Raw genomic sequence first — 13,522 nt, 5'->3', positions numbered from 1 at the left:
TGATAACTAATATTTACATGACACGTGGATCATTTAAGTAAGTTATTTCTTGTGTACTATATCTTATACTGACTGCATCATCTTCTAAAGTCTATATCTGTCCATTAATCAAACGTTTAGGTTATTGGTAAGTACAATGAAGTGCAGTCGGGGAATATCACTTTATTAAAGACGTAGTAGGGCATCGATCGATTAGAGTATGCACTAAACAATTTGTTTTGGAACCGTTGAACCAAGTGAGTCTAAACTTAATAAGTCTTTATTCTTCCATCGGTAACTTGTCACTCATTGTTTCTTCACCTTATGTCATATAGCCTTAATCATCGGATTTAACTAATATGAAAAATGGAATAAACATTACCAAAAAGGATTGATATTGAAAGGAATTACTTTGAAAGAGATTAAATGCATTTTAGTAAAAAATAACCCATTTGTCCCCCGCCATAGTTTTTTAATCATAAATAATTAGTTTAATATTTTTTTGTTATATTTGTAAAACCGGTCTGTACCAACTCGAGTTTATCTGGAGTGGGTTTACTATTTAGCCTAATCATATTTTCCATACCCAGATAAATCACAAACTATTAAAAGACATAAAATAACAGTGCAATACTCAAAATGTAACTATTTTTAATCATTAAGTATTAATTTATAATATTTTTAATAATATAAAGTAATAACAGAGTTACATATATTAAAATTTTAAAATATCACTGTAAAAATATAAAATAACATCTAATATATTACAGATATCAAAACGATACTTGGTAAAAGGCGCTCCGATGTGTACAAAGCTACTCACGATCTGGACATTCTAGCTAGAGAGCTGTCGGAAGAAACGAGCTCCGGCCAACGGACAGTATCCGCTTTTATGGAGGATATTATAAAATGGGATTTGTGGCGCTGGCTGGCTATACTAGGTGATTATGACCCTATTAATAACTTTTACCTTGTCAAATCTTGACATTATATATTATTATTTTTAAAGCATCTAAGAATCAATGATGTTTTCCTGTCATTTTAAACTAATTATACCTTTTACAAGTTTCTATGAAATAAAATATCTGACAAAATATATAAAATAATATTAAAATATTTGTAATAAATTGTACTTTCAAATTACACTTTTGCTAATATTATAGAAATTAAAAAGAATGCATGATAACATTTATGATCAATAACTAATTAATAATAATTATTGAACTTTTAATATCTCTTGAAATCTATATTCTATGATAAAAAAATTACCTATTATTTAAAATATTTCTATTTACTAACAAATCTGACGAAAGAAGCAACATATTTCAGAGAGATGCCTCATTGATTGTTGAATATCAAATAATTACTTAGACATCAACAATAAATTTCAGCAATGTTCTACTTCATAGAGATCCAACATGGGGGCAGGCAACATAATTATATGATATACAATATAATATATAATAACTATATAATAACGAAAAACATGGGCTTTCAAGACACAGATTTTAGATTCATATGACCTCAATTCGCATTTGGAAATTTACGTTTAACTTTTCAAAATAATTGAAAACACTTCTCCAGGTCACCATAACATAATTTTGCTTAAATTTATTATCTTAGCCAGTCTTCACAAGAGGGAGGAAATATGGATTAAATTAATTTAAATTAATTTCGTTGTGAGCATTGATGTCAGATCTCTTTACAGGTTTGAAATGTATACACTTCAATCAAAAGCATGACAGCTTTATTTTATGGTAAGAAGGCTCTGTTCTGTACCTGACACTATTATTTCTTACATATTCACGGTTAGGGTAGATTTCTGTCGATTTGATAAACATATTGCGTCTTTTCCCTGATCGAACATTCCCCTCTGTAGCCTGGTTTGTTACTATTTCTAGGAAGAAGAATACTTATTCAATCGGAACTTTTTTTACTAAAGGTCAACATAGCACTCGACATTTCTGTGATTTTTGTCACGTTTAGAGATCTTCCTTTGGTTTAAAATATTGTCACTGCTTAATAAGGGTGAAAATCTGCATATGCTTTTCACCCTACATACGTTTCTCGTTATCCCAACAAAGATTACGTTTCACACTTAGTAAGTCAAATCAACTTAATATTATTTAAACATTTTTATTATTTATTTATTGCATTGCTACTAATCATTGCCCACTAAGCTACTATTCATTTACACAATAATTTAAATCTAGTTATATATCTAGGAGGGCCCATCGACCCTCTCTTAACAGATGGTGTAATAATGTTTTTATATTAACTCTACTACATTTCTGTTAAAAGCATCTCACTACACTATGATTTTCTTGATTTCCTAAGTGAAAGTCGGTATCTTAAAGTCTCAGTGTAACTAATCAATCCTGTAATATCTCGTTGCATCTACAATACCTCTCAGGATTTTGTTCATGAATATTATGATTGTAATTATGACACTGATAATTATGATTTCTTTCCAAGTAAGCAATACATTTTTCTATATTCTTTTTTGCATGTTCTTCACAATTGAAAAGTTGGTGAAATTTTGTATTATTTATTGTTATTAGTGTTTGTGAGGTCTCATAGTACGTGAGCTACTCATGCACAGATCTGTTTTCGTTAATTTTTGTCTTTCATATTTAGGTCCAATTATTTATATCATGCATCTGTTGTATTTTTCGTGAAGCTTCTTCACTATTCTCTCCAACAGCAGGAATCGCAATATTATCAGCAAATGGAATCCTTGATTTTATTTTTAAACATTTAATAAGTTAAGTATTGAAAAGTTTTTACGCACTATATTACTATTAGAGTTAACTATTTAGTTTAATATATTAGAAAACAACAAATTTTTATTCAAATTATGTAGCAACTTTATCTGGAAAATATGGAGTTATTTTTTTTAATTATATGTTGAGGCCTCCTTGTTTCTAAACAGAGCTTATTTGAACTAAACCTAACATTTAGCATAGGCCCTGAGCGACTGTCTTTGATTACAAATATCGCCTACTATTGTCGAATGATCACTATGCCTTTACTCTAATAGTTATTTTTTAAATTAAAGTACAATGTAGCATATAGACAATAACAAACTTAGATTAAAAAAATCTATACCCTTACGTCACCTTATCTAGGATTTTACCAAACATTAAAAAATAATAACAGCCTACTAAATGTCGAATGGTCACTATGCCTTTTCTGTAATAGTTATTTTTTAATTAAAGTACAATGTAGCATTAGGCAATAACAAACTTAGATTAAAAAAATATATACCCTTGTATCACCTTATCTAGGATACTACGAAACATTAAAAAATTATTACCAAAAATTATACCCACCATAATTAAGAGTTACAGTTAATTACACTTGCTAACGTAAATCTTAAATAATTTGAAAAGTGAAAGTAAGAAAACCTGTGAAAAAAGTGTACCCTCTTTAAGAGATGTTACAACATCATATAACAGGCACACATCTGCAATTTTTCATTTTTATCCGCTTACAGCTGCTGTTCTTTCTTATTTCGTTCATAAATATAGTGAAGAGGGGTGTGGTTTTGAGGACTTCCGCCTTATCGTACGCTTATGTGCCATGAAATTTTTTGCTCTCTTGATTATTTGTCGTTATCGTGTTGATGGTTTTCTTATATAGTAATTTAATTTCCCCCAATGCTGCTTTTTCATCTCTATTTCCGTCTGAAACATATCCTGTATTCTGTTTTTATGGCTTCATTAAACGTTTCATGCCAATACAGCACATATAAATATTATTTATAGTATATTAGAAATATATCTGATCGATTTTTATTACCAATATGATGATGTTTGTCGTTTACGTATATAAAATTAAATATATTAATGAAGGTCTTAACAATATTTGTATTTTATAGCATATAATAAACTCAGTTTAAAACTCCAACACAATAACCTGTATCACTAGAAATATTCCTCTAAATTATTGAACCATTTTTAATTTATTTTGGCCATAACATTAAATGAAGCTTTATGTAAGGATTAAAATAATGAAAATACTATATTATCTATTTTACTATATTATATATAGTATTTCTGGTTTTTGGTAGTAATGTGTAGTAGCTAAAATATTTCATTATCAGCCATATTTACATATGAAAATTGCTTTTTTTAAACAAAATTTTATAAATCACTAGAGATTTTTATACAATTCCTTCATTAATGCACTAAAAATGCTATCAAAAATGCTTCGATTAAACTACATCTTAATATAATAGCTAATATATTAAGTTTTGTCTATAGCAAAATGACTATTATTAGATAATGTTTTAAATAATTGTTATATATAATAATAACAACAACAACGATTGATATCCCAATGTCCACTTTTCTTCTTTCTTAATATATAATATTTCTTGATTCCAGTTGATTTTCCGATTGATAGTTAAACTCAACAAAGAAAAAGCCTTATGATCTGATTAGATACCTATGGACCGTCTACTTATGAAATTTAAGGGTTTATATTGTATTTTCTTTAAAATTATTTTATTTTACTGAGAGAACTAGCAAATTATTGGCACAGGAACAGGCAATGCCTCTGTTTGAATCATATCCTAATATACTATACCTGTCTTCACATTATATCTCCATAAACCTATAATTTCTTAGAATACCTAGTGCCGTATCAGTTGCATTGTATTATCACTAACTTTATCATCATGATGGATTAAAAAGAAACGCTTTGAGTCATTGTGACCGGATAAGATAATATTGAGTGTTTAGTCAGTATCAATGAGATTGGGGTGTCATACCACTGAAATCTAAACAACGAATCTGAAACAACTTTATGTTAAGAATGGATTAAGAAGATATTAGAGTCACTTTCTCATGAGAAATTCATAGATTGGAGTATCGAAGATCGTTGAAATTTAATTGACTTGTAACAGCTGTCAATCCGATTCCCAAGTTTTTATTATCATCATATTACCAATAAAAACATATTTATCCAATAGTTTCTTATGTCGTATCTTTGAAAACTGAATCATTCGATGATTTCACAACTATCTATGTTCTATCTATCTATGTTCTATGAATCATTGAAGTGGAATAACTATTTGGATTATTATTTAAATAAAAAAACTCTTTCCTGTTATGGTTTAACAAATAAACCCTATGTTTCAGCGGTAGGGAATATCTGGCAATAACATATGGCAATTATACGATGTTTGCTAATTATACTTTAATTAAAAATCAATAGAAATATACAAGCCAGAATATAGAGCTTGATATTATATTTTGTATTTATATCACAGATAACGATTGGCTGTTATATAGCATATCAAATGTGTGAACATTGTATACTACATAATAAGGAGTTGCGACTCGGGTGACGTAATTTCGAAAGGCCTTTTTAAGGACGGAAATATTTAAATAAAGGGCCGCTCCGGCATATATCAGACGCGTTAAAACGCCACGTGCTATTTAAGGGTAATTTTACGTAAGGGCGCCACAACCCTAAAATAACCGTATATACCTAATACTGTTTGCTCCACTTTTAACGTTACCTCCATTCTGAAAAGATTTTACCAGGAAAGTATAAAGCTAATGCAATGTTGTGTTATACCCAAAAATGTTATTTTATCAGAAAGGTTTGTCACATGTTTTATTTTTTGCATAGTAATAATTTCATAGGAAAAAATAAGCAGTTGTAAAGTCTAAAATAAATAGTTTTATGGTAGTTCGGTAATACAGGGACCAAAACGAGTTCAAATTCTGCTAGGGAATAGTTATAAAGTTATGTTTTTGATTGTTTAATATTTGTGGTTGTCCTAGGCAAGAGTGTAAAATCCGACAAGGGTCCCAGTAACCAGTCTGGGTAAGACCGGATGTCTTCTGGGAGGATTTCTAAATTGGTCACTGGCCAGACTCGGAGCCCACGTTAAACAGTAGATTCGGTCCAGATAAACCCTCGTGGCTAAAAAGGAGACCTTAAAATATATAAAAAGCGGGTTAGAAACAATTATTGCACTAAAATTATTCCATAAATTCCGATGAGAAATAATTATCTGTATTATTCCGGCAGTCAATCTAGAGTATCAAGTCTAAATCATACTCCAGCCGGTAAACATAACGCCAAGGATCCATGTTATTGAGAAAATTAGTCCAGACATTTAGTTTATATTTATTATGCATATATAAATTATTATTAAGTATGTTACAACAACTAGTATCCATTATAATACAATAACAACATATTAAAATTTGTGTGATAAAAAACTAGTGAGACAAGAAATTAATCAACTACTCCGATCTGTCAACTAAACGACAATAATCCTAAATGCTTGATTTAGCTGTAAAAGGTTGTCTAAATATATAAAGGAGCATTAAAAGCACAATGTTAAGCCAATTGAGGATATTTAAATCTAATTGAAGAAGGCTAATTTTCCTAGATCAAGTCATAATAAGACTTGTCATAATAATCTTCAACATGAAGACTGATAACACTATTTAGTATATCATCCGAGAAGAGATAGATAGATTAGTTGCTTCCATGTATTTTGACCTCTTTCTGACTCAAAATTGTTGAAAAAAATTAAATTGTTTATTTGTTATACATATATATATATATATATATATATATATATATATATATATATATATATATATATATATATATATATATATATCTAAGTACTTTCCATCATTTTTTGCAACTTTTAACATGGCAATACAGTGTCTAATAAACCATTAAGCAAATAGCAATGGAAAGTGACAGCAGAACTTTCACAACTATTGCAAAGTATGGCCGATAGCCGATATGAGTCAGTTGAGTCAATTATTGGCTATTGGTAGTCATTTCTGTAACAATAGGTCGTTCAGTTTCTTCAATTGATGTCGTTAGATATCTGTTGTAAACTCAGATTTAGCAGCTCACAATACACTACACTTTACTGAAATCCATCATATGCACAGTAACACTTTTTGACAATGAATGCCCAGTCGCCAGTCACAATAAACCAAATAAAGCTTTTTTTATGTGATATTTTCAATCGATTCGCGTGATAGCCATATCCCCTCCTATTACTATTTCCCATTACTTATAAAAATCAGGAATCAGTTGATTCATCTATTGCTTAAGATATATTTACGAGTTTCAGCTAGGTTTTTATTGAATATATAATTTACTTTTGCTTTCTTTAAGTCAAGCGATAGGACGGTCCTCCTGGTGTTGCGATAGTCGCGGGTTCGAATCCTGCTTGGGCATAAAAATATCTTTATAGGTAACAGTGGAATATTTGACAAGGAGTAACAGTCCCATTCACGCCAGCAACCAGGCTGGGTATGACCGGATGTTTTCTGGAATGGCCTATAAGTTGGTCACTGGCCAGTCGATATGCTTAATGCCAAGGACCGTGATTCAGAGCCCATATTAAACTGTATTATTTTATGTAGAGAATTATCAAAACCGTTGATTTATTTAATTAATATATTGTTATTAGTCGTTTCCGTTTAATCTACAATTTGTCTTTATAATAACTTAATTCTAGATATACAACTAGGAGAAGCTATCTGCCCTATCTCAGTCTCTGGTAAAATAATGTTTATACATGTCACTGCTGAATTTTTTAATATATGCACATCACTACACAACACTACACAAGATCAGATGGTTTGATTCTTTTGAGTCTGTGTCCTGTTCTGGTGGTCTCCAATAGCTGCAATATTCGTATGAGAATGGAGTCTCTCCTCATTCTCTTGATTTCTTGCAATTCTCTTGATTTCTTGACTGACTGTGGATATCTGAAGGTCTCGATGTAGGTAATTAGTCCTATAGTATTTGGGTGCACCCACAATACCTCTCAGGACTTTGTTCTGAAATTTTTTTATTTGATTTATGTTACTCTTTGCAGAACATTCCAATAATTGAACTCCGTATGTTCATATAGGATTTACTATTTGCTTATATAATAGCAATTTATTATGTACTGTTAATTGTGATATTCTTCCAAGTAACCAGTACATTTTCCTATATTTGAATTCCAGTTTTTTTTTCTTTTCTTCTTTATATGTTCCTTCCAGCGAAGTTTTGCATCGAGAGTCTTTCCAAGATATTTAGCGTTGTTTCTATATGGAATGATAGTATTATTTAATGTAATTGGTGCTTGTACGGTCTGTTTATAGGTGAACTGCACTTGTATAGATTTACTTTCATTAATTCTTATTTTCCAAGCTTGTGTCCAATTATTTATATTGTCACTTGCCTATTGTAATTTCCATGAGGCTTCTTCACTACTGTCTCCGAAAGGTATATCGCAGTATCATTAGCAAATGTAGCCATCGTAATATTTTCCATTTGTGGTATATCACAAGTATAGAGTCGTTAAAGCATTGGTGCCAGTACACTTCCTTGTTCGCCAAAATATAACGGCAAAACCATATTTTAACAGCAAAACACCATTAAACTAATCACCGCGAAATAAATGGCCATTATTAGCAAAACTCAACTAGTTATAGTTAAATATCCAGTTCATATTCAGTTGCAGCCAATTAGTTGTCACTGAAACAGCCGTATCGTTGTAGTTTTATGATGCACACACAAGAATTTACGGTTCAAAATATTGTATGTTTACGATATAGTATTCAAGCAGACGTATGTAGTACATAAGCAGTCAGTTCCTGCACTCAGTATACGTAGAAGATATAACACTAAAATTGAATAATAAACCGAATTCAAACCTACTAAATTATTAAAACAGATTTCAAGCATACTTGAAGAGAGGAAATGAAAATATTCTCACTTAAATATGATATTAAATTAAACTAAGTCTGAAAACACCCTTTATTCATAAAGACTGTAAAAGTTTCATTAATCTGCTACAGCAGGAATCTCTGTTCTCCTAATTAGACATCCCTGCAATTTCAACACGCTCTCCATTCTAAATGGATTTTATTTAGAGTTCTTCCGGGGGGTGAAAAACCCTATAAAAATTATCTTTACGAGCCGAGAGAGTATGCAGCCTCGATGCTAACTGTTATTGAGTATTGTGCCCATAGCATACATAATGATTTTTTCGCTCCTCCAGAATAGAACGCGTTAAGAGCGAAGAGCTTCGTTCGTGACTGCACTTTCGTATTTTCCGCAGGTATAATCGAATAGATTTAAATAGAGAAACTGTTATGGTTCTTTGTATGTTGTACGTAAAATCTTAGCTTCATTTCAATGGGAGGTGCAAGAAAATGGCTTAGCATTTTAGGGTAATTTAATATGGCTCAGTGAAAGGAGGTAAAACGAGATGAAACAGTGGTGTTTACATTATGTGACCGTTATTTATCGGCAATATAAAAAAATGTAGAAAATACAAAATAGATAAAACGGATGGCAGCGGTGTTACCTGGTGACGAGGCTTGGGCAGTCGATGGTGGCACGTCTGACCAAACGATGGTCTGTTACTGAATCATTGGAAATACCCTTCAATAACATCCCAGATAAACGTCTCGGGGTTGCCAGCTATTCGTTATCGGGTTCTAGTTGGAGCTGCTAGCACCCCTCCCGTGTTCGAAATCTGGGATTATATTTCTGGATATTTTGTAGACCGTTATTCCACTATGTAAAATTCGACATGCCTCAAGGTCGTTACAGCATCATAAAAAAGTTATCTAAATAAAGAGAATAAAATCGGATATTGAATCAATGAAGTATAAGGTATTATCTATTGATAGCTGCCTTTTTCATTCTTCATGCAGCATAATTTACCGTTAAAAGCATTTTCTAATATCGGGGGTAAAAAACGGAACTTGCAGATTTAGAAAAGATGACGCTAACTGAAAATGAGGGTATCCAAATAGCAAACGAATGAGTTGATTTGACAGATTTGTCCAAGTATTCGTCTACAATCCTGTATCATTATATGGCTTAGACACCGCTTAATACATTAATGTGATTAAGAATGACTATATTTGATCTCAACAAGCCTCATTTGCTTAAAGTGTGTTTTACGTTCAGTTAGTAAAAATCTGTAGTCAGCTAAATTACATAAACTGATACGAGGGTCACTATTTATATTTCGGGAATTGGCAACACTGTCGTCATGTGAGTCCATCTGACGTTTCCATCATAACGTTTGACATTTTCAACGACATATGTACTCAGAATATTTTGTCGTACGGATGTTATTTGTTTATTTTATATTTAGCTATATACAGTGCCTCTAGAGGATCGCAGAATTGTAAATTCTGATTGGTATACAATCATCTGTTTGCCAGAAGCCTTCGGTGAAATAAGGAAGACAAACAAGAGATCATCATGACAATGTGAGTTCTCACACATCGAGACAAAAGGACTATTTGAACACTCAAAACATCGAATTGGTGGGTCATCCGCGGTACAGCCCTGATTTGGCACCCAATGACTTCTTTTTGTTCCAATCCCTGTAGAATAAATTGCGTGGTCAACGATTTTCACCGCCCGAAGAAGCTATTGAAGCATTCAAAAATCATGTTTTGAAGATAACTGATTAGGAATTCATATCGATAGTATGAGTACTTTGAAAAACAATAAAAATATATTCGCAGCTTAACTATTTGTATTTTTTTCCTAGCACCGATATATGAATAGGGACCCTCGTAATAAGAACATATATGATGAATATATTTATGGAAACTATTATCGGAAATAGTTCTATATGTTCAAATGGGGCAGTTTTCGCACTAAAGACAAAGAAAATCCCGAAGCAGTAAAAATTTTTGAAGAAGCGAATATGGAGGGGCTGCTAGACGAAGATTGTTGCAAACTCAGCAGGATCTTGCCCACTCAATAAAGGTTACTCAACAAATGATTTCCCATCGATTAAAAATACGAGAATAGCTTAAAAAGAATATTGGCTGCTATATCATATTAATACCTAGAGACATTTTGTAAAACATGATTTCTGTAAACCAAAAGCAAATTCCCTATGAACACCTAAAACACAAAAAATTGTGGTAATAGTCAAGTCAAATGTGGTAACATCAATCTTTTTATATCTGAGAATAGGAAATAGTCGCTGGGGGCCATATCTGGAGAATACGGTGAATGAGGATTTTTGCCATAATTTTCACTGACTTGTGACACGGTCGTTCCTTTTCCAAGGTAGTCAATGAACATTATTCCATGCGCATCCCAAAATACAGACGCCATAACCTTGCCAGCCGACAGTTGCGTTTTCCCACGATTTGGAGCGAGTTCATCGTGTGCAGTCCAATCGGATGACTGTCAATTGGACTTCGGAGTGAAGTGATGGAGCCATATTTCATCCATTGTCACATATTGACACAAAAACTCGGGTTTACTATGTTTGATCATCTTCAAACACTGCTCCGAATCATCAACTCGTCGTTGTTTTTGGTGAAAAGTGAGCTCGCGCGGCACCCATTTTGCACAGAGCTTTCTCATACCCGAATATTTGTGAATGATATGATGTACACGTTTAATTGATATCTTTAGAGTGTCTGCTATTTTTAGTTGTTATTTTTAATGCCACTTTTAATGTTTTCGCCGGTAACAACCTCTTTTGGGCGTCCACTGTGTTCACCATCTTCGGTGCTCATTTCAACAGGTCTAAACTTAGCATACCAATCCTTGATGGTTTATTTTCCCGCGGCAGTGTCTGGAAACTCGGCACCAAGCCAAATTTCTGCTTCAGCTGTATTTTTCCCTTCAAAAAGCAATATTTTATCAACACGCGAAATTCCTTTTTATTCATTTTTTTTTAGTTCAGTTCCAACCTTCGTAGGGTGAAGACGTATTTTCAATACAGTCCAAGCTATAAAAAGATACCTTTTTTTTAAAAAAAAACAGTATTTTATTACGGTTATTTAATTGAGTGTTAAAAACGCATAACAGATGCGGCTATCCGTCTCTCAGTGGACCTAAAGTGTAGTGAATACGTGTTTACGTGACCAGACAAAAGGACTGCATCTCATTTTTATTAGTGTTTAAAATTATTTCATCTTATTTTACAACAGTCCTTTTGAAATTCATTTATAGTATTTATAGTCAAAAACTAGTGCTAAAATAACGTAAGTGAAAAATGAAGTGCGTGAAATAAACAATGTATTTATTTTATTTTTTTTTATCCTCTGGAAGTAAATTAAATAAAATATTAAAAATTAAAAAATGGCAAACCATAGCGATTCAATCAAATCACCTGCACACTTTGATATAAGATTAGAACAAGCAGCAATAACGCAAACTCCACCATCAGAATGGACTACAGTCATTAACAAAAAACGATTGAGAAGTCCAGAAGAAGAAATCGCGAGGAAACAAACAAGAATCAGTGACTATTGGTTGCAGAAAACGATAGAGACAAAAAACAGTTTTAGCAACCTGTCGGAAGAAATTGAAGAGAACATACAACCAAGCCCTGAAAAAGTTGTTCCCAAACCACCACCAATAACAGTCTATAAGGTAGGAATAATAAAAAACATCCACGACTTATTGAAAACCATTACTACGAACTACACAATTAAAACAGTGAGCTATGAAACAATTAAAATCCAATTGTTCGAAGCGGATCACTTTAAAGTTCTTATAAAAGAATTAGATGAAAGAAACACCCAATACCATACATTCAGGCCAAAATCCGAGAGAACATTTAAATTCGTATTAAAAGGCCACAAGGTCGTAAATATTCACAATATATGACATCACACGACAAAAAAACCTCTGCCTATGTTTTATATAGACATAAAACCTAATGGAAATAATAAGGCGGTGTATGAAATCACCAAATTGGAAAATAATATTATTAAATGCGAACCACCACATATAAAAAGAATTATACCACAATGCACAAGGTGTCAAGCGCACGGGCACACAAAGACTTACTGTCGCAAATCATATAGATGCGTAAAATGTGCAGGAGAACATAAGACAGGAGATTGTACTCGTAAAGTTCGCGATGAAAAAGTGAAATGTGTTAACTGTAACCGAAATCATCCAGCGAACTACAAGGGTTGCGCAGTTCACAAGCAACTACAGCAGAAACTCTATCCTGCCTTAAGGGAAAAAAGACATCAACAAAAACAATCCACTACTACCAATCTACCACTACCCACCACAACAAGTCAACCAGACATAACTTATGCCCAAATAGTTGAAAATGGTTCAGCACAAAAACGAGAGACAATATCTCAACCTACTGAAACTAGCAACATCTCAAGATTAGAAAATATGATGGCCAAACTAATGGATCAAATGAGTACGATGCTTGGTCTACTCACAACCGTCGTAAGCAAACTTGCCTAATGCCTGAAACCAATAGCTACAAAATCGCCGTCTGGAATGCCAATGGGCTCCAACAACACGCCAGGGAACTAAAAATGTTCGTAAATGAACAAAATATTGACGTTATGATGGTTTCCGAAATACACTTTACGGACAAGAATTATCTGAAAGTTCCTAAATATAAGATTTATCATACAAATCACCCTGATGATAAAGCACATGGAGGCCATAATAATTCGAGATGATATAAAGCATTTCGAAAAAGAAAAATTCCGCAAAGACTACCTGCAAGCCACCAGTATAACCATAGAGG

General features: G+C 32.4%; 1 protein-coding gene across 9 annotated transcripts in view; it reads left to right on the top strand.

The window, feature by feature from the left end:
* prom (prominin) overlaps positions 1-13,522 on the top strand; it is a 121,972-nt gene that overhangs the window by 54,274 nt on the left and 54,176 nt on the right. For all 9 annotated transcript variants that reach the window (XR_013008494.1, XR_013008493.1, XR_013008492.1 and 6 more), the window contains exon 10: positions 750-920. Coding sequence is in view for 6 of the 9 variants with exons in the window: in XM_076419319.1 (XP_076275434.1) it covers positions 750-920 (171 nt within the window). In the remaining 3 variants the exon portion in view is untranslated. The remainder of the gene's footprint in view (positions 1-749; positions 921-13,522) is intronic.

The sequence above is a fragment of the Rhynchophorus ferrugineus genome, unplaced genomic scaffold, assembly GCF_030347505.1.
Source record: "Rhynchophorus ferrugineus isolate W39M unplaced genomic scaffold, kcgeb_rfMv2 rfM1, whole genome shotgun sequence".
In the NCBI taxonomy this organism is placed as follows: Eukaryota; Metazoa; Arthropoda; class Insecta; order Coleoptera; family Curculionidae; genus Rhynchophorus; species Rhynchophorus ferrugineus.
The sequence above is the reverse complement of the archived record's forward strand: the minus strand, read 5'-3'. Positions and strand labels throughout refer to the sequence as shown.